We start from the raw sequence: 21,952 nt of genomic DNA, 5'->3' as shown, positions 1-21,952 counted from the left end.
TATTTGGGAAAGGATCATTAGTAAATTTAATGAGGTCATTATTCGCGGCACGCTGACAAATTACCTAGTTATGAAATAAATGTAGCAAAGGCCAACAAGAGCTTTGTTGAACTAGTCTATAATTGGACCAGCAAGAACTGCTTCTGTAGGAGCTTCCCAAAATCACATAGCCTATTCATTTGATGGCGCATTTCGGAAAAAATATTCTGCAACTTAAAAGGGAATGTCGCCTTTAACCGAGTAACACAACTTAGCAAAAATTTGATTGCTTCGGACAGACGATCTTTTTAGTACTAAAATTATCAATTATGGTTCAAATGGAAATTTTTAATAGTCAAAGCCAAAAAACTAGTAAATTATAAAAACTCATGCTCCTGCATAGGTTATAGAACAGTCGGAACGCAAAACGCGCCAATACGTAAATTCATCAAAGATAATGAAAGCAAAAAGCCTCAATAAATAAATTCACCAAGAGAAATCAACAATGAATATAGTCGCAACAATTCCAAATCTCAATTGATAAAGAAAATTAAACTCAAATCACATGAAGAGCAACAAGTATTCCAGCAGAAACCCAAGCAAGTGAAAGATGAAAAAGTTGAAGAAATTTGCAAACCAAATACTATATAAATGTGATTAATGAGCAATGAAGAGATTATTCACAAGTGATTATGGAGCATATACACTATAAGAAAGAAGACATTTGCTAACATTTTTGTTTTTTTGGTTGCCGCAGTATTGACTATTGTTGCAAAAAATATTTTTGCCAACAATTTTTTTTTTTTTTTTGCATAAACTTTTCCCATCGGATGTTATTACAACGACGTGCAATAACAAAAATTTGTTGCCAAAAAAACTTTTTGCAACAATAGTTAATACTATGACAACAAAATTAAATTGTTTGGCAACAAAAAATAGTTCATTTTTAAAATTTTCATCATATATGCCAACAATAAAACTAAGTTGTTGTTAAATATTGAATTTTGCCAATAATATTATTGTTGTTGCCATTTCTATACTTTCTTGTAGTGATACCTTTGAATCCTTGCAGAAATAGTAATGGAAACAACGATGGAGAACCCTAGAAAGTAACAACGATGGAGAGAAAGTGTAACACCTCGTAGCTTCGGACGAAAGTTTGACTCATAAGATGATAACATAATGGAACCAATATGAGGGTTATAGGAAGTGTTTTGAAAACCAATTAAGTCATAAGAAATGTCTTTAGGCAAAGAAAAGTTGGAAGTCACTCTACGGGGCATGTTTGCAAGTGAGTTTATAGAAGGTCTTACTTCCAACGACCATAACCCCTCTATTAATTTGGAATTTGGGAAAACTTCCTTGATGAAAGTTGTATCCCTTTGAAATAGCTTTCCAACGGTATATTGTGGGTCTTGAACAGAGCTGTGTATAAAAATTTATGCCCATTTTACTAAACAGTGTTCTGTCAGTTTACGGTGGAAACATACGAACCGTAAAAATTATACGGTGGAACATACGGACCGTAAAAATTATACGGGCCGTATATTCCAGCCGTATAATTGGTCCAGAATGTCCAAATCACTGGAATGATTATACGGAATGATATACGGTCCGTACAAATTGTACGGGACGTAAAAATGGGCGTAGAATTGCCCGACGGATCAGATTTTAAGATGTTAATAAGAGACTCAAGCTCATTTTTTTTCATTCCTATTTCTCCTCCACGACTCAAGGGTTCTCTAGAGCCATCCAAACACTTCATATGCAAGAATCCAAGTGAAACTAAAGATCCACTTCATCAATCCACAAAACTAAGTGTGAGAAACACATCAAATCCATTCAAGTCAAGAAATTCCATGGAAGGTGGAATTAGGGTTTTGTTCAAGTGAAGTATTTCAACTCAAGGCTTATTCCTACAATAACTAAGGTAAGTTTTATGATGTTTCATGATGATTAAAGTGTTGATAAGGTCTTGGGAGAATAGTAAATGGGTTTGATAAAGAGAATTATATGAACTATGCTAGGGTTTTTGGATTGTTGACTTGGGATTGTTGTATTCATATGGGTGATGAAGAATGATGTTAATTACATCTAATTAAGATTGTAGAACCACCTAGAAGTAATAGAATGGGAATTGGGTGAAGAAATCACCATTAATGGAGACTGTGGAGCTTCAAGCCCATTAAGTGTTTGATAAAATGCTTAGATGACCAAAGCATGAATATTATTGCTAATATAGAATTCCTTTGACTTGTATTGATATAGATCAAAGTTGAAAGGGTTGACGAACATTGTATTACGCTCAAAGGCTGGAATTAAGGTATGTGAGGCTAACTATCTATGTTAGGGAATGTTCATGATTCTCCCTACGCCTCATTCTTCATACTTGTCAGTAATTCGACTCAAAGTAGAGTTTAGCCCTAGTTTTATGATATGTTGTAGAACTGTTATCTTCTAGGTTTGCAGTTACAGAATTCGTTCATGGTTATCAATTTGAATATCATGAACTCAGCACGTAATCTTTATAGACTTATGTATTGTTACCACATGAGTCTCAGTCTAGAAATTCAGTATGCTCAGAAACAGTCAGTGTTTTCAATTCAGTCCAGCATGTCTATTTCAGTTCAGAATTGTTCATTGTTGTTATGGTCTCAGTCCTTATTAATTAACCATAATTATACATATGTGATTTTGCCCGAGGGCACAGCACAGTCTTGTGTATACGTATACATGGCCGAGGCCATTGACTGACGCACTACTAGGCCGAGGCCATAGCGTGCATTTATTATTGGGCCGAGGCCCCACATATACAAACACAGATAATACAGATGATTCAGATACAGAGCAGGGAGCATTCATATATTTACTTCCTTGCTATTACAGTTACAGTTATCAGTTTCAGTTTCAGCTTCAGTATTTTATTGCTTCAGTTGCTTTACATACCAGTACAATTCAAATGTGCTGATGTCCCTTTTTATTGCTTGGGGGCCTGCATCTCGCGATGCAGGCAACGATACACAGGTTGACGACTCAGCTATTTAGGAGTGCACGTATCAGCTACTGGTGAGCCCCAAATTCCTTCGGGGCGTTGTCAGCTATCTAGTTAATTCAGTTTATAGACAGTTATATTATTCAGTACTCTTAGAGGCTTCATAGACACAGTTCAGACAGTCGGATATTTGTTATGTTAGCCTTGTAGACAGTTATACTCAGTCGTTCAGTTGTTTTGGTTTAGCCATGTTGGCTACTTTCAGATATATTTTAGATTGTCTAAGTATTTTCGCATTATGATTTCAGTCAGACCTTTAGTATATCAGCATGTGTTTAATTGTTTCCACATTCAGTTATGTTTTGATATCACATGTTGATTCAGTCAGCCAGTTGGTTCGCTCGGTCACATGCAGTCAGGCACCGGGTGCCGTGTTACGTCCAGGCCCAGGTTCGGGGCGTGACAGAAAGAGAGAGCTAGAGACGCTTCTGAAATTTGCTTCTGCAATTCAGGGAGTGATGGAGTTTTTTTTTTTTTTTTTTGGGGGGGGGGGGGGGGGGGGAGGGGGGTGGGATTCAAGGGTTGCGTGGGGGGTGAGGCAACCAATTTCACGTCTCTAGCGCCTAAGTTCAAGAAAACAAGTTGGTCTAGAAAATATTTTTCAAGACGTTGAGTGCAACCAACCAAGAGAAAATAGGAAAATATTTTTCTCCATACCAAACACACCCTAGTGAAATGAATTATAAAAAAAATACATAAACTAACCAGATTTGATTGTTGCTAGTCGATTCCTCTGTTGCAAGAGCCGACGAAGAATTCCTTTGAATGGATTGCTATGAATACATGGGAGATTTGTCATAAGCAATTAATTAAGACGTAGAAAAGTCACCAAAAAGTGGCAGCTAGATTTATTCACAATTACTGCCAAAAGAAAATGTTACATTAATACTACAAGAATATAAGATCGAATAGTAACTGTTCATTGATAGTCCATTAGTTTACATTTTTTTTAACTCATTTCTATTTGTGTGATTTCCGAAGTGCTCTTTTCTGTTTCACTTGCAATCCCCAAAATAATATTCGACATCCCCAAAACTATTCATAGGCCATATAATTTGTCTTTTAAAATTTTACACGTCCCATAGGATACATTCATAGCCTATTAGGCCAAGAAGAAAATGCATCTTTTCCGAAAAATTGATTTGAGGTGTTGCAGCGTAAATGCAACAATCATCGCCGTCCGAGAATTCGGGGACCTTTGGAATCAACATAGAGATCAAAACAGTACTACTCCCTCCATTTCATAATAAGTGGTTTTTTTATTTATGCACAGCTATTAAGAAATTGTTCTCTCCTATAAAATTAGAAGCGTTTTTACTAACTTACATCTAATTAAATTTTATCACTTTTAAGTTGACCTTAGATATTAAAATTTGGATATTCGTAGGTGATTAAAACTTTAGCCAGTTGAACATTTAACAAGGGTATCATTAAAACTTCAACTGAAACACTTAATGAAGCATTAGACTTCAATGGTCTTTTGGAGTACCGTACAGCTCAATAGATGAACTTTAGAACCAAATATTGTGCAAATAAGGGTACTATTTCTTTTGACCTAAAATATTGTGCTACTGAAAATAATTGACTCAAATTATTTGTCGTTTTAGCAGTTCAAGACACAATTAATTTTTTTTCTCATTTTACCCCTAGTAGAATATTATCATTAATGAAGATAACACACAAACAAAGTAAACATTTTTTTTTTTTGGCAATTAAACAATTTTATTAGTCAAATACCCCCTCTTAATTAAGATTTCTTAGAGGGCATGTAAAGCCAAAAAGAGACAAATAATTTGAGATGGATGGAGTATCAATTTGGAGCTGAAAATTAAGAAAATAAGAAATATGTACATTTTAAAATTTATTGCGCTTTCTTAGGATGGGGAAAGAAGAAAAGAAAGGGAAGGAGATGCAGAAGAGCGGACCGGAGTGTATTTTTAACTTTTTAATACTCCGTACTAATTTAGTACTACAATTGTTTGTCCATATCATCTTATATTTTCCTTTCATCCGGCTAAATTTATATAGAATGTCAAGCATCGAATAAATAAGGATATCGAATTAGGCTTAGAAAGGGAAAGAAATTAATCACTTTACCAATTACCATGAAATTTTAGATTGAATGATCACATTCTTATGTATAAATATCAAGTGGAATTAATAAACACGTTTACATTTTGTAAGTTTCCATTTTCATCTACCGATAAGAGTCGGGATTCAAATCCACATATAAAATTAGGAGTCTGGTAAAATTCGTTTGGTCATCCAATAATAATTAATACTAGGACAGTTTATTTCAAATATGTATGAATCAAGTATAACTTGCCAGCCATATTCCGTGAGGAAATTACGGTCAAATACTATTCGGCCTTCTAGTTTATAAAATATGTATACAAGTGTATAGGTAGTGTATAGTTTATACAAAATATATATATATATATATATATATATATAAACACATACATATACACCACATCAGTGGCGGATGTAGCATGATAGGTGGGGGTTCAACCCCTAACTTTCGAAGTGGAGCATAAATTTATGTGTAAAAAGTTATTAAAATTGCAATAAATAGTAGATACGAACCCCATAAATTTTAAAATAGAACGAGTTCAATCTAAGAATCTTAAAAGATTGAACCCATAGAGTTTAAATCCTGGATTCATCTCTGCACCACATATACGATCAAAGTATATACTTGATACTAAATATACATATACTATACATATCTATATACAACATATATAGCTGAAATATAATAGGTAATGTATACTTTGTTTATGTTGATAAACTAGTTAGCCAAAGAGTCTTTACGTAAGTTTCCCTTAATTCTTTTATGTTTTCCACTACCTCAGGTGCAAAGGGTCTTTGTCTACGGTGTAGAATTAGGAAAAATTATACATTTAATGAATACATAATTCATTCCAGAAATGATTTTTTAGCCCTTTACAAAAAAAATTTAGTTTTATGACTCTTTTACAAGAGATCTTTTTTTATTTTTTTTACACATAAAATATCTGAAAAGGTCATTTTCTTTTATTCAAATTGTAAAAAAAGTAAGAGATTTCATTTCCTCCAATATTATTATGCGTCTTGAAAAAACAAATTTAGTAATTCACGAGTTTATTCCGTCTATTCTTTACCACTTTATTGAGTTGCCATATAGACTAAATGAGAACTAATTAAAATCCTTTTGGGAGTCTTGTTCTACATTTAAAATATTCTCCCTTAGTTCAGTTTCATAATGTTATTATCGGATTTCATTTATGAAATTTGGTCTAGCAAGTTTCTGTTTTTACGATCTTAATCTGATTATAGCTCCAAAATATTCTAACAAAAATTATTTTTTGAAAATTTTTAAAATACATTTTTCGCCAATTTGATATGTGGTACAACTTGTGATTCTTTTTGTACAGTTTCTGAATATTCAAAAATTAATTAATTAATTAATATAATTAGATAGTATTAAAAAGTTTGTGGACTTCTTTGTTCAATCCGGTGGTCTATAGTCATTCAAGCTTATACCATTAGCTTATAAGAAGAATCCTAGCTGGAGTCTTTCTTGCAAACATTGCTCACACTGACAACACAGCAGGGAGTGATTAGCTGATTTTTATATGGGCAAACTAAGTTCATCTTCCTTAATTAGAGGTTTTGGGTTCGAGCTCTGGGTATGAAAATTTCTTGATAGGAAGCGCTTCTCCTCAAATGAGGCCCTACGCGGCGCGAATCCGGATATAGTCAGGCTCCAATATGAATACCTGACACCGGGTGAGAAACCAAAAAAAAAAAATACTTTACCTATACATAATGTCTTTCTAAAATTAACCTAAATAAAATTTAGGGGTCATACAAAGTCAGATTAAATTTATTACCAAAAAAAAGAGAGAGAGCCAGAGAGAGAATAAATATGATTTAGTCCCATTTAATTGATCATGGTGACAAAGATGTATTCACAATCAGAGAATTTGGGAGCGTTGAGTTGACGATCATGATACCGAGCGCTTTGCTTTTCTTGAGTTAGAAAATTATATCATCACTCAATTTTGGATAATTTGTCATTATAGTCACTCAATTTTATTTTATCTTTCAAAAATCACTCAATTTTGTTTTGTCTTACAAAAGTCACTCAACTCTGGGTAAGTGGCCTCTATAGTCACTCAACTTAGGGTAATTGACCTCCATAATCATTTTAGCCGAAAATCTAATTTTCGGTACATATTTAATGACGTGGAAGTTATAATTTATTTTAAAAATATCTTAAAAAATTAAAATCAATAATTAAATTTATTTATTTAGGATTCAATTCATCATAATTAGTGTATATAATACTAAATTTTAGGAAATTATTCATCATTAATACATAAAAATAATGAACGTAGACAATATATCTCAAGTAATATTGCAAGGTGTCGATGAAAAAGTCTAGGAAGTGTTAAGATAATGTCATTATTTTTTAAATTAAATATGTGCGAAATGTAAGTACGACACATTATATAAGGTGTGTTTTTTGTACAAACTGTTAATAGCAACATGTAACAATTGATATTGGTATTAACTTTTTTGTTGGGTGGTTAAATCTTCTAAGGTTGTTATCAGTGTTGTTTGGGTAACTTTTTGTAGACTTCAATTGTTAAGCTTACAATCCGGTTAATTGGGTTTATTGGCTCCATTTGTTTAATTTGATAGAATTTTATATTCTTAGAGTAATTTTATTTATTTATTTTTGACTTGAGATATATTGTCTAAGTTCATTATTTTTATGTATTAATGATGAATAGTATCCTAAATTCAGTATTATATGCAGTAATTATGATGAATCGAATCCTAAATAAATAAACTTAATTATTGATTTTAATTTTCTAAGATATTTTTAAAAAATAAACTATAACTGTCACGTCATTAAATATGTACCGAAAATTATATTTTCGGTTAAAATGACTATGGAGGCTAGTTACCCAAAGTCGAGTAGTTACCAAAAATCGAGTGACTTTTTAAAAACAAAACAAAGTTGAGTGACTATAAAAGTCACTTACTTAAAAGTTGATTGACTTTTGAAAGACAAAACAAAGTTGAGTGAATAGACAATTAATTAACGCAAACTCGAAATTAGATAAAAGAGTGAGTTTTGAATAATCATCAATTCCTGTGAGCTATCAGTTGTGACATATAAGAAGAGAGCACTCCCATAGCTACGACACCTACGCGCTAGTTATGTGGGAATGAAAAAAATTCTGCTGGAAGCACCGTCCTCAGAAATGAACTCTGCAATTCAAATTTAGTCAGACTCTAATGCGAATGGAAAAAAAAAAAAAAAAAAAAGAGATAGAACACAAGTCTAAGTAGGAGTGGACAAGACAAAAGGCATGGGGGAGACAGCGTGTTCCGTGTTGGGAAAGAAGAGATCAAAGCAATTACATGCAACATCATTTCTTCCATTTGAAAGTTCCACCCACGCCTTACTGCTCTTCTCTGTTGAAATCATTCACCAACAGTCAAAGAATCTTATTAGTAGGATCCGAAATTAAAGAATATACAACATTTTATGAGTGAGTGAGATTAAAAATAGCACGTTGGCAGAGTTGTAGGTGGCTCGATTACCATATAATTTTAGCAATACATAGGGTGTAATCTTTAGTGGCAAAGGCAATAAATATTGAGTTATCAAATCAAAAACTTCAGCTGCATTTGCTGTTGAAATGGAGTTATACATAAATTTCTGGAAGGTGATGCCGGTGGAATTATCAAAAGCTCTTCTAAATTATGAAAAGGACACATTTGGAGCTGCTGAGATTGTCAGGAAGGACATTAATTAGCGCATAGCTAGATGCATCTATTTAATGCTGTTTTGTGTGGGGCGAAAAGGAAACATATAAAGCAGCAAATGGAGGGTTAATTTCACTGATAGTCATACACTTTTTGTAATAAGTCATAAAATTACTTTTAGTATGAAGCTTTTGCACTTTAAATGAGTCTATCTAATGCAAATTTTTATGGATGCTCCACAATTCAAAATGACACAATTTGGCACAACTCGATTAAAAAGTCTGCTATATCCTTAATGAAGAATTGACTCCATAGTTGATATTTTCCTTCAAATTCCCCCCCCCCCCCCCCCCCCCCCCAAGATAAAGCATTTATTACACTTAGCATGCTTAATCTTTTTATTCTTCCAACACTTAGAGATCATAAATTGATATTTTATAAATATTTTTTTATTTTTTCCTCTAAAAATTTTATTCATATACACATACACCTAATTTAGTTATACAATCAACCTATTTATACGGTCTACAATATAAACTACATGTTAATATACACTATAAATATCTTATAAAAAATAGAGAAAAAAAACTAAATTAAATACAAAACTTGTCTACTTCTTGACGAAATTTCATTTATTTTATAAGAAAACATGATTGATTGAATCAAAACTTAGTAAAAACTTTTACTTAATTCGATATTTAGCTATATTGAATTAATTTAATGTTTTAATTAAAGTCAATCATAATATTGACTGCTTGTTTCATGTATTGTTTGCCATTTTTAAAAAAATTAATTAAATTAAATAAAAACTTGTTAGTTGTTCCTCAATCATAGATAATACTTATCTTTATTTTTTTAAAACTAAATCTTTCATTCAGAGTCAAACATAGTGTTGACTACTTGTCTCATTCGTTGTTGTTTTTTTAAAAGAAAACAGATTGAAGTAAATCAGAACTTGTTAATTGTTACTCAATTATATCTAATACTTAGCTAATTGAGATAATTCAATGTTTAAACTAATGTCAATCATAGTATTGACTACTTGTTACATCTATTTTTTTTTTTTTTAACAAAGATTGAATTAAATCAAAATTTAGCAAACATTTACTTTATCATGTATAATACTTAGGTAAATTGAAAGCAATTAAAATCAACCATTGTGTTGACTACTTGGTATTTTTTAGATTGATTGAATTAGATTCGAACATGATTATTGCTACTCAATCGTATCTAATACTTAGTTAAATTGAGATAATTCAATATTACAATTAAATCAACCAGTGTTGACTACTTTTTATATACATTTTATCTTGAATTGAATCAAAACTTAGCAAACATTTTACTCAATCTTATATAATACTTAGCAAAATTTAAGGAATTTAATGTTTCAATTAAAGTCAACCATGGTGTTGATTACTTGTTACTTCAACTATTTTTATTTAAATTGATTGAATTGGATCTAAACTTACTTATTGTTACTCAATTCTATCTAATACCTAGCTAATTGAGATAATTCAATATTTAAATTAAAGTCAACTGTGGTATTGACAACTTGTTACGTCTACTTTAATATTAAATTAATTGAATTAAATCAAAAGTTGATATTATTGCTCAATCCTATATAATACTTAGCTAAATTGAAGCAATTCAATGTTTCAATTAAATTCAACATAGTGTTGACTATTGTTACATCACCTGTAGTTTTTTAAATTGATTGAATTAGATCTAAACATGCTTATTGTTACTCAATCGTATTTAATACTTAGCTAGATTGAGATAACTCAATATTAAAATTAAAATCAACCATAGTGTTGACTACTTTTTATATACATTTTATTTTAAATTGAATCATAACTTAGCAAACATTTTACTCAATCATATATATGCTTAGCTAAATTTAAGAAATTTAATGTTTCAATTAAAGTCAATCATAATATTGACTACTTGTTATGTCTACTGTTTTCGTTTAAATTGATAGAATTAGATCTAAACTTGCTAATTATTACTCATTCTATATAGCACTTAGCTAATTGATACAATTCTATGTTTCAATTAAAGTCAACCGCAATATTGACTACTTGTTACATCTATAGTTGACATTTAGCAATACCCTTTTACTGAATCTTATATAATACTTAGCTAAATTTTAGAAGCTTAATGTTTCAATTAAAATCAATCATAGTGTTGACTACTTGCTACGTCAATCATTTTTGTTTAAATTGAATGAATTAGATCTAAACTTGCTAATTGTTACTCGATTCTATCTAATATCTAGCTAACTGAGATAATTCAATACTTAAATTAAAGTCAACCATGGTATTGACTACTTGTTACGTCGACTTTTATTTTAAATTGATTGAATTAAATCAAAAGATTCTAATTGTTGCTCAATCTTATATAATACTTAGCTAAATTAAAGCAATTCAATGTTTCAATTAAAATCAACCCTAGTGTTACTATTGTTACATCACCCATGTTTTTAAAACCGATTGAATTAGATTTAAACATGCTTATTGTTACTCAATGTATCTAATACATAGCTAAATAGAGACAATTCAATATTACAATTAAAACAAATCATAGTGTTGACTGTTTTTTAAATATATTGTTGCATTTTGAATTGAATCAAAAATTAGCAAACATTTTACTCAATCCTATATAATGCTTAGTTAAATTTAAGGAACTTAATGCTAAATTAAAGCTAACCATATTGTTGACTACTTATTATGTCTACTATTTTCGTTTGAATCAATAGAATTGGATCTAAAGTTCTAAACTTGCTAATTGTTACTCAATCATAACTAATACTTAACTAATTGAGACAATTCTATGTTCCAATTAAAGTCAATCATAGTATTGGCTACTTGTTACATTTACTTGTTTTTAAATTAATTGAATTAAATCAAAAGTTAGTAATTGTTACTCAATCCTATACAATACTTAGTTAAATGGAAGCAATTCAATGTTTCAATTAAATTCAGTCATAGTTTTGAACTTTTGACTACTTGTTACATCCACTGCTTTTATTTTATTTTTAAATTAGATCTAAACTTGCTAATTGCTACTCAACTCTATCTAATACTTAGCTAAATTGAAATAATTTAATGGTTCACTTAAAATCAACCATAGTGTCGATTACTTTATATATATATATATATATATATATATATATATATATATATATATATATATATATATATATATATATATATATATATATATATATATCTTATTTTGAATTGAATAGAAAATTAACAAACATTTTACTTAGCTAAATTGAAGGAATTTATTGTTTCAATTAAAGTCAACCATAATGTTAACTACTTGTTAAATTCACTATTTTTGTTTAAATTGATTGAATTAGATCTAAACTTGCTAATTATTACTCAATTTTATCTAATACATAGCTAATTGAGGTAATTCAATGTTTCAACTTAAATCAACCATAGTATTTGCTACTTGTTACATCTACTCTCTTTTTTTCTTCAAAAAATTGATTGAATTAAATAAAAAGTTGTTAATTGTCACTCAATCCTATATAATACTTAGCTAAATTGAAACAATTCAATGTTTCAATTAAAGTCAATCATAGTGTTGACTACTTTTATTACTCAACTCTATATAATACCTAACTAATTGAGACAATTCAATGTTTCAATTAAAATCAAACCATAGTATTGACTACTTGTTACATCTTTTTTAAAAATTAATTAAATAAATCAAAAGTTGCTAATTGTTACTCAATCATATATAATACTTATCTAAATTAAAGAAATTTAATTAAAGTCAATCATAGTGTTGACTACTTTTACATCCACTATTTTTTAAAAAAATTGATTGAATTAGATCTAAACTTATTAATTGTTACCAATTCTATCTAATACGTAGCTAAATTGAGATAATTCAATGTTTCAATTAAAGTAAACCATAGTGTTGACCACTTGTTACATCCACATTTTTTTATTTGATGAAATATAATCAATAGTTATCAATTTGTTTTACTCAATCTTATATAATACTTAGTTAAATTGAACCATTTCGATATTTCAAGTAAAGTCAACCATAATGTTGAGTTGTTACATCCACTATTCTTTAAAACAAATATTGATTGACTTGAATTAAAATTTGTTAATTGTTACTCAATTGTATCTAATGTTTAGCTAAATTGAGTTAATTTAATGTTTCAATTAAAGTCAACTATAAAGGAAGAAATGAAAAAATTAAAAGATGAGAGAAAAGAGGATAAATGAATTTTGGTCATCAATGTTAAATATGAACTCTGTTTCATCATACTCTTAAAAAAACCATAAAAAGAAATAAAAGAAAAATATAATATTCTCCTGTCTTTATTTTTATGACATTAAAATATATGTGATGACCGATGAAAAAAATGAAGAATTTATATACATGTTAGTATTTACTTTTATAAATCTTTGTTAATAATTTTATTTCTATATTTATTAGAATATTTTTTTTATGTAAACGCATATATAGCCTATTTAAAAATTTGTCTACTTCATGTATTGGAAAGAAAAACAATACTCCATTAATTATAGGGAAAAGCGTCAAAAATACCCCTTTATTTTAGAAAAAAGGCTAAAAATATCCCCCGAACTTATTTTGGGTCAAAAATACTCCTCTCATCCTTAAAGTTTTCAAATATACTCCTGTCTTGATGGAAATTATCCCCCAAAATAACCCGAAATCATTTTTTAAATTTGCTCCATCATTTAAACCTGACCCAACTAAATAATAACCCATAAGATTCCCTTATTGCCTCAAACTTCAAATCTACGTATTGGGAGAATAAGGGGATCTTATGGGTTATTATTTAGTTCGATCGGGTTTAAATTATGGAGCGGGTTTAAGAAATAATTTTAGGGGATAATTTCCGTCAAGACAGAGATATATTCAAAAACTTTAAGTATTGGAGGGGTATTTTTTGACCAAAAATAAATTCAGAGGATATTTTTAACCATTTTTCTGAAGTAGAGGAGTATTTTTGACCCTTTTCCCTTAATTATATTAAAGAGAGAGAGAGAATAAAAGTTAAAACATTGGGAAGAAAAACAATGATTACCTTGAAGTGAGAGAGAGTGAAATTTAAATTTTCATCTCTTCTTTTTTCATAAAAAGGTATTTTTGTATAGAAAAAATAGTAAGCGATTATTATGCCCTCAAAAGTTAATTGAAATTACTTTAGTGCCCTCAAAAGTTGTTTGAAATTACGTTAATGCCTTCATTTGTGCCAAATTGTGACAAAAGTGGTTGTGCCAAATATAATTATCCAAGTTTTATTAGTGGAATCTGTAAATCTTGAATATCAAATAATTAAAGAAAAAGAAATACTATTGACCGTTGACTAAAACTTTTCCAACAACTAGACTTTTATGCCAAGCATGAGTACTTGATCCATTGCGATTTTAGGAAATCCACCATACAATAATGGATCATTGATTATCATGATCACATGGAGCTAACTTCAATTGTACTAGCTATGTAGAACTTCAAGAGGACTTTGAGCATTGACGAAAATCTTGCTCTGCTAAACAAATTGAATATTATTAGGTTTATAGGCCAATCGGTTAGATCCCAAGGCCTAAGGGGACTTGGCGGCGCTAATCAATATCAAATTGAATGGTGGTACATATTTATTTATTTTGGCAATTATAGTGGTACATATATTCAATTGAAATTTATAATATTTTCAAGCTTTTTGAAGTACAAAATATTCGGACTCTTGTAGCTTTTATGAGTGCATTTTGACAATTAAAGGGGATAAAATTGGGGTGGAGCTAGTGCTTTGATTATGAATTAAACTGAACCCAATATTTGATTCAAATTTTAGATTTATAATATTAAAAATTGATTAAATATAAATAAATTATTAACTTAAAAGTCAATAATTAAAGGACTCGTATCATTTGCCCATAAAAACTTCACTATTTTTTGGAATAATTTTCATTTTATTTGAAAATCAGTGTTTGAAGTTGGATAATTTAAACAACTACCTATAACCTGTTTTTTTTCACTCCATCTTCATAATTCCAAATAGAAGTCTCTCTTCTCTCCTTTTCAAAAAGTATAACCAAACACAACTCTATCTTTATCTCCAACTTTTAAAAAAAGGCAAAAAATGCTTCTCTACTTTGGGAAAATATCATCCGTTACAAATTTGGGTAAAAAATATTACCCCCTCATTAAAGTTTTCAAATATACCCGAATCTTAAAGGAAATCACCAAATCTCCCAAATTAACTTGATTTTATTTTTAAACCCGTTTCATTTTAACCCGATCCAACTACATAAAAAACCAATATGCAATCAACTTGTTTCGGAGTCCTACGCCTGGAGCCACTAGACACAGAAGCGGGTAACCCATATCAGTTTTTTATTTAGTTGGATCGGATTTAAAAATAAAATCTGGTTATTTTGGGGATTTCTGTTAAGACGGAAGGGGTATTTTTTACCCAAATTTATAAATGAAGATATTTTTAGCCCTTTTCTCAAAATAAAGAGGTATTTTTAACCCTATTCCCTAAAAAATCCAATAAAACGAATAATATTTGATTTATAGCCAAATGTATACTAGAATATCAAATTATAAACTTTAAATTTTAGCTCCGGTAGCACTTCTTGAATAGTCTGTAGTCACGCGAGCGTCACTTCTCCTTTTGGATTGCGAGCGGGTCCGTTTGTCTTCCTACGTTGTAATGGGTGGACAATTTACTCGCCCTTTAATTGATGATTGATGGCCCACCCAACAACATGGTCCCATATGTAATCCATTTTCATTTCAAAAACAGACCAAGGCCCACAAAGCACTACCAAATCTTCACCGTTGGTCAATTTGAAACGGAAAAAACTAGGGACATGTGTGGGACCCACAAAAAATAAAATAATATTCTTTAATTTCAATGCAATTTATATGATATCATTTGACTAGACAGGTAATTTAAAAAAAAATGAATATTTTATTTCAAAATAAGATTTAGAGAAATGTATGATTTTAAATCATTTTATAAAATTAAATTATTTTTAAATATAAAAATACAATATATTTCTTAGAACAGATTAAAATGAAAAGCGTGTTACAATTGTTGCGAAATATTAGTCAAATCTTTGACCTTCCTCGTTTACTTAATGGATGAGATTTAGCTGTCGTTTAGTAGATCAACATCATCTACTTCTCATTTCTCAAAGGAAAGGAAGAAACCAATGCTTTTTGAAAATTCAACCCAAAAAAGAAAAAAGAAAAAAAATTCAGCAGTTCCAAAGACAAGCATGCCAATTTTTCATATGCAAAAAGTTATATACATATTGACAGCATACCTGATACTTTGTCCCCCCTTAATGCGTACTTACATTCACATCTGACCGTTGATTATCAACACTCTTCTAAAAGTCACGGTTAGTGATGAAAGGTTACGAAGGAAGGATGCTTATACCAGAATTAATCTCAAATGACTGATTATTTCGTAAATCTGATGCGACAAATACTGGAATATTACAGAATGAACTATAGATGATCATAACTTATTCAACTTGTAGTTAATTGACACTATATAATCTTGATAACCTTAAAAACAAAGTAAATAACCGGCTATAACCTGTTAGAAATAATACCATGTTTCATTATATTCTTTAGAATTCCTTAAGCCATATGTTATTTTTTTCAAACTTGAGAATAGCTCTATTACAACAACATATTCATTGTAATCACATAAATGAAGTCTGAGGAGGGTAAGATGCATGCCGATTTTATCCCTATCATTGTGGGGTAGAAAAATTGCTTCCAATAAACCCTTAGCATGAAAATAACTCTATTAAAGTTAGTAAAAGAGATGATAAATCAAGATTGAGTGGTTTAAACATACCAATAGCTTTTTCAAATCATAGTTATAACCGTTTGAATTGGCTTATTTTAAGTGTTTTTAAGCCAAAACAACTTTTAAGTCATTTTGTAATGTTTGAATAAAGTAAATTAAGCCAAAATAAGCCAAAAACTACAATTCCTAACTTATGACTTATGTTTAAAAGTCACTTCAAATACGTCCATCCAAACGGGCTCTTAGTCTAGTTTGAAAGTATGTTGTCTCCTTGTGACGTATATATCGCTTGAGCCGTGAAAGCAACAACTAATACTTGAAAGCAACAACTAATACTTGCATAGAATAAGCAGTCTACATCACACTTTTTTAGTGCGACTCTTCACCCAACCCTCATAATGCGGTATACTTTTTTGTTTTTTTGGAATGCTATCCTTATTATTAAAAAAAAAAAAAAAAAAAGGACAAGATGGAGTTAGAGGGTAATCATAAATAAAGTAGAGAAGTTAGTCTATAATTAAATCACAACTGTGAATCTATAGACTAAAGAGCTTAGTGCTGGTTTGTAGTCAACAAACAAAAGTGTCAGCTTTCCCAAAAAGAAAAAACCCCAACAAAGAACTCACCACTTCCTACACTCATCACACTTCTATTACTTGCTGTCTTTTTCCTTCTCTTTCATCTTTCATTCAATGGAACTTCAGAGGTTCCTCTCCTTGTACATTGTCTTTTTCATAGCCTTCACAACAAGCTGTTTCACTTCTTCTTCAACTGCATCTGATGTTCAGCTTCTCTTACAGAACATTAGACCTTCACTTCAAGGCAACACTGATAACTTGTTGTTATCTTCATGGAACACTTCAGTTCCTATCTGTCAATGGAGAGGTCTAAAATGGGTTTTCACAAATGGTACTTCTTTGCTTTGTACTGACCTTTCTTCACCACAGTACACAAGTCTTTCTCTTTATAGAAACCCATCTTTACATCTTGTTTCACTTCAGTTACCATCAGCTAATCTCACTGGAACACTTCCAAGAGAACTTGGTGAGCTTTCTGCACTTCAAAGTCTCTATCTTGGTGTTAATGAACTTCATGGGAACATTCCACTTGAGCTTGGGTATAGTTCTTCTTTATCTGATATTGAGTTGAGTGGAAATAACCTGAGTGGGACGCTTCCAACTTCAATATGGAATCTTTGTGATAGGCTTGTTTCTCTTAAGGTTCATGGTAATTCTTTATCTGGTTCACTTCCTAATCCTGCTTTACCTGATGCTACTTGCAAAAAGTTGGAGTTTCTTGATTTTGGACAAAACATGTTTTCTGGGACTTTTCCTGAGTTTATAACTAGGTTTAATGGTCTTAAAGAGCTTGATTTAGGGGATAATAAGTTTTCAGGGGCAGTACCTGAGACATTAGCTGCATTAAAGCTGGAAAAATTGAATCTTTCACATAATAATTTTAGTGGGGCGTTGCCTAATTTTGGGGGAGAAAAGTTTGGAGGAGAAGTGTTTGAGGGAAATAATCCTACTCTTTGTGGACATCCTTTGGGGGCTTGTAGTGGAAGTTCTGGTTTGAGTCCTGGTGCAATTGCTGGTATTGTTATTGGTTTAATGACTGCATTGGTAGTTGTGGCTTCATTGTTGATTGGGTATTTTCAAGGGAAAAAAAGGAAACATGCCGATGAAGAAGAGGAGGAATTTGAGGAAGGTGAAGATGAGGAAACTGGTTGTGGTGAGGGGAAGCTTATATTGTTTCAGGGAGGTGAGCATTTGACTTTGGAGGATGTGTTGAATGCGACGGGGCAAGTTATGGAGAAGACGAGTTATGGGACTATTTATAAGGCAAAATTAGCTGATGGTGGAACTATAGCTTTGAGGTTGTTGAGGGAAGGAAGTTGTAAGGATGGAGGTTCTTGTTTAACTGTGATTAGACAGCTGGGAAGAGTTCGACACGAGAATTTGATTCCTTTGAGAGCTTTCTATCAAGGGAAGAGAGGGGAGAAGCTTCTCATTTATGATTATCTCCCAAACAGAAATCTTCATGAACTTTTACATGGTAAATTCTTGCTTCTTTATGTTCTCGTGTTTACTCTTTCAAGTTTTACTAATGATAATCACTGTAAGCTCAGTCACGTTGGTCCTATGCACTCGTCCTTATGCATATATTCACAAGTATACTCAGTTCTGATTGTGACGAGTTGAAGTTATTATATTAATCATTGCCTCAGAGGAAAGTAGCAATAGTTCTTAAGCTCATTTTCAGCAGCTTTGATATTTTGCTTGAGAGACTGAGGTATGTGGACCACAAGTTGCAGCCTCTTCTCAAGGTGGGGTTGTAATTGAAGTATTAGTGCATAAATAGATCATTCACGACAGCCAGGGAAATATAAATCTAACTGAAATTAGCATCTGAAGAGAAACTGAATTAGTAATCTAATGCACAATATAGATTAAGTCTCAAAAAAAAAAAAAAAAAAAAAATCTAATGCACAGTATAGAGATAGAACGTCACATAAATATAGAGAACATTCCATTTATTCCGACCTATATCCTTTTTGCTAAGCTAATCTAACCTATATCTCTCCCACACATCATCTTCCGATACACGAACTACCATATGTATACCTATTTGGTCAACAAAGAAAAAGTAGCCCCATCATATATGCTTGTTCATCCAAGCAAAAGAAGAAAAAAAAAAGAACTAGCACATTATCACTAAACTGATTATGTAACTATCAGATGCCTTGGTCGACCATCCATTTATAATTTTGCTTTCAAGAACTGTGTGGCTCTAGATCAACTGATGACAGCTCATTCCAAGCATTTGAGCTTGATGTAGTAAGCTTCTGTAATTCCTTTAGCTTGATGCAGTCTAATGATGCTGTGGTTTGTTTCAAGGTCCTTATTTTCTGTACTGCTAATTTAGCAGTTCGGTCACTGGGAGTAGTTTCCACAAATAAAATGTTGGAACGCCAGAATTTTTACCTTCTTTTGTTCGTTCAACCTTAAATAACTCTACAGGGTTTGTACCGTTATTCTGTCTTAAAGAATGCTGATCAGGTTAGGAAGAAATTTTGTGAAATTGATGTAAAGGGAGGTATAGGTTACCACATGTTCAATCACTTTGTTCAATTAATCTTCCATCCTCAATAAACTTTGTGTTACTCATTTAGTAGTGAAAGCAATTTGTTGCTTTTGGCTCTAGGCAATGCTTGTACAGTTAACTTGGATAGCACCATTTCATTCCCAAACCAAATCTAGTACTCCCTTTGTCCCAATTTATGTGACACACTTTCTTTTTTAGTCCGTTCAAAAAGAATGATACCTTTCTATCCTTTAAACTTCCTATCTTACCCTTAATGAGATGATTTATATGATTTATAGCCACAAATATTTATGGCTTGTTTTAGACCACAAGTTCCAAAAGTCTTCCTTTCATTCTTATACGCCGTGCACAGTCAAACACCATTACATAATTTGGGACGGAGGGAGTAGCAATTCTTGTTGCTCTTTATTTACTATGAATGATGTAACATTAAAGGATGAATGAATTTAATTATGATGTTTCCTGATTGTGTACAGAATCAAGAGTTGGGAAGCCAGTTTTGAATTGGGCTAGAAGACACAAAATAGCGTTGGGCATAGCCAGAGGACTAGCACACCTTCATGGTCTGGAAACACCTATTACCCATGGGAATGTTAGGTCAAAGAATGTTCTTGTCGATGAATTCTTTGTTGCCAGGCTTACTGAATTCGGACTTGACAAGATAATGATCCCAGCAGTAGCTGATGACATCGTAGCACTTGCAAAAGCTGAAGGCTACAAGGCACCGGAGCTGCAAAGGATGAAGAAGTGCAATTCGAGAACTGATGTTTATGCTTTCGGTATCCTACTGCTGGAGATTCTGCTAGGAAAGAGACCTGGAAAGAATGGAAGAAATGGGGACAACGTCGATTTGCCTGCAGTAGTGAAAGTGGCAGTTTTGGAGGAAACGACAATGGAGGTATTCGACGTGGAGCTTTTGAAGGGAATTAGGAATCCAATGGAAGAAGGTTTGGTACAGGCGTTGAGACTTGCAATGGGTTGTTGTGCTCCTGTTGCTACTGTTAGACCGACGATGGATGAAGTAGTGAGGCAGTTAGAGGAGAACAGACCTAGAAACCGGTCTGCTTTGTACAGCCCTGCTGAAACTAGGAGTGGAAGTGGTACTCCCTTTTAAAGCTCATGTTGTTATTTTAGTAATGAATATTGTTTTATATTATGCCTGTGAGGGCTAAATGGTTATAGCTTTCTTACTCTTTCAACTACTTACCTTTGCTTTGCATTGTTAGGGAAGATCTTTTCATAGACAAATTGACAATAGATAGTGTGTCACATTAGGCATCAAATCGGATATTAGTGTGCTTTCTTTCAATTTGTCCCTCCCATCTTCTATAAGATAATAATGCAAAAAGAACTTTAATGTGCTACAAATGTTATATTGTGTGGGGTCAAAAAAGATTTTATTTTCTCCATCATTTGTATGAAATGATGATAGTCTGGTAAGCAGGGTAAACATAAAGCTGAGCATTTAAGCTTCTATGGAAACCACCACAAAAGTTATTACAACACAATTGGATTCATTGACAGTAAAGGGCCACACGTGGACTGGTCCTTATTCTAGTGGGGTAGATGGCCAGTCATTCCAACAAGAAAATCAGGTGATGTGCAAAAAGCCCAGTAAGACAAATAAATTGGTCATGTTTAGAGTTTCAAGTTTTATCTTCTTTTTTTCGTGAAAAGGAATTAAATGATTTGACCGTACCAATTTTAGAAACTAAGCTGTATATGATTGATTGGCAACACCCGAGGTATAAATCAGAGAAGTAGGTGATTGGTAAGAATATGTAAATTCAAAGACTTGAGCTTGTTTAATAGCCATATACCAAGTTCCCTAGTATACTCTACTTGTTCACATGTTCAATTTGGTGCACGTCAGTTCACAAAGAGGATTACCCTCCCAGTTCGACTTTTTGTTTTCTTTCACAAAGAATCTGTAAAAAGGTTAAACATATCCGTCAATATTACCCTTGCATGCTTCCATTAGTATTGAATGGACAACATGGAACGACTAGAGAACTAAAGCAAGGCTGTATGAAACTCATCCTGCCTTCTACTTTGAATTTAAATTTTGATGCTATTTTGTTAGGAGGTGATTTTAATGATTATTATTACATTATCCCACCTTTCACTTTGAATTTGAATTTTCCTTGATTTTGTTAGGAGGTGAACTTTAATGATTACTTGGAAATCATTAAAATTGTATTCTAGTTGTTGTGTCTAACCCC

At 31.6% G+C, this 21,952-nt stretch overlaps 1 protein-coding gene across 1 annotated transcript; it reads left to right on the top strand.

Moving 5' to 3' along the window:
* Nucleotides 1-17,157: 17,157 nt before the first annotated feature.
* Nucleotides 17,158-20,932, top strand: LOC132610237 (putative kinase-like protein TMKL1). The gene is made up of 2 exons (XM_060324542.1): nt 17,158-18,680; nt 20,207-20,932. Exons 1-2 carry the CDS (start codon nt 17,318-17,320, stop codon nt 20,842-20,844), a joined length of 2,001 nt encoding a protein of 666 aa, XP_060180525.1. The 5' UTR covers nt 17,158-17,317; the 3' UTR covers nt 20,845-20,932.
* The last annotated feature ends 1,020 nt before the right edge of the window (nt 20,933-21,952 follow it).

This window comes from Lycium barbarum, chromosome 9 (genome assembly GCF_019175385.1).
Source record: "Lycium barbarum isolate Lr01 chromosome 9, ASM1917538v2, whole genome shotgun sequence".
Lineage (NCBI taxonomy): Eukaryota > Viridiplantae > Streptophyta > Magnoliopsida > Solanales > Solanaceae > Lycium > Lycium barbarum.
Note: the sequence above shows the minus strand (reverse complement) of the source record. Positions and strands in the feature narration are given on the sequence as shown.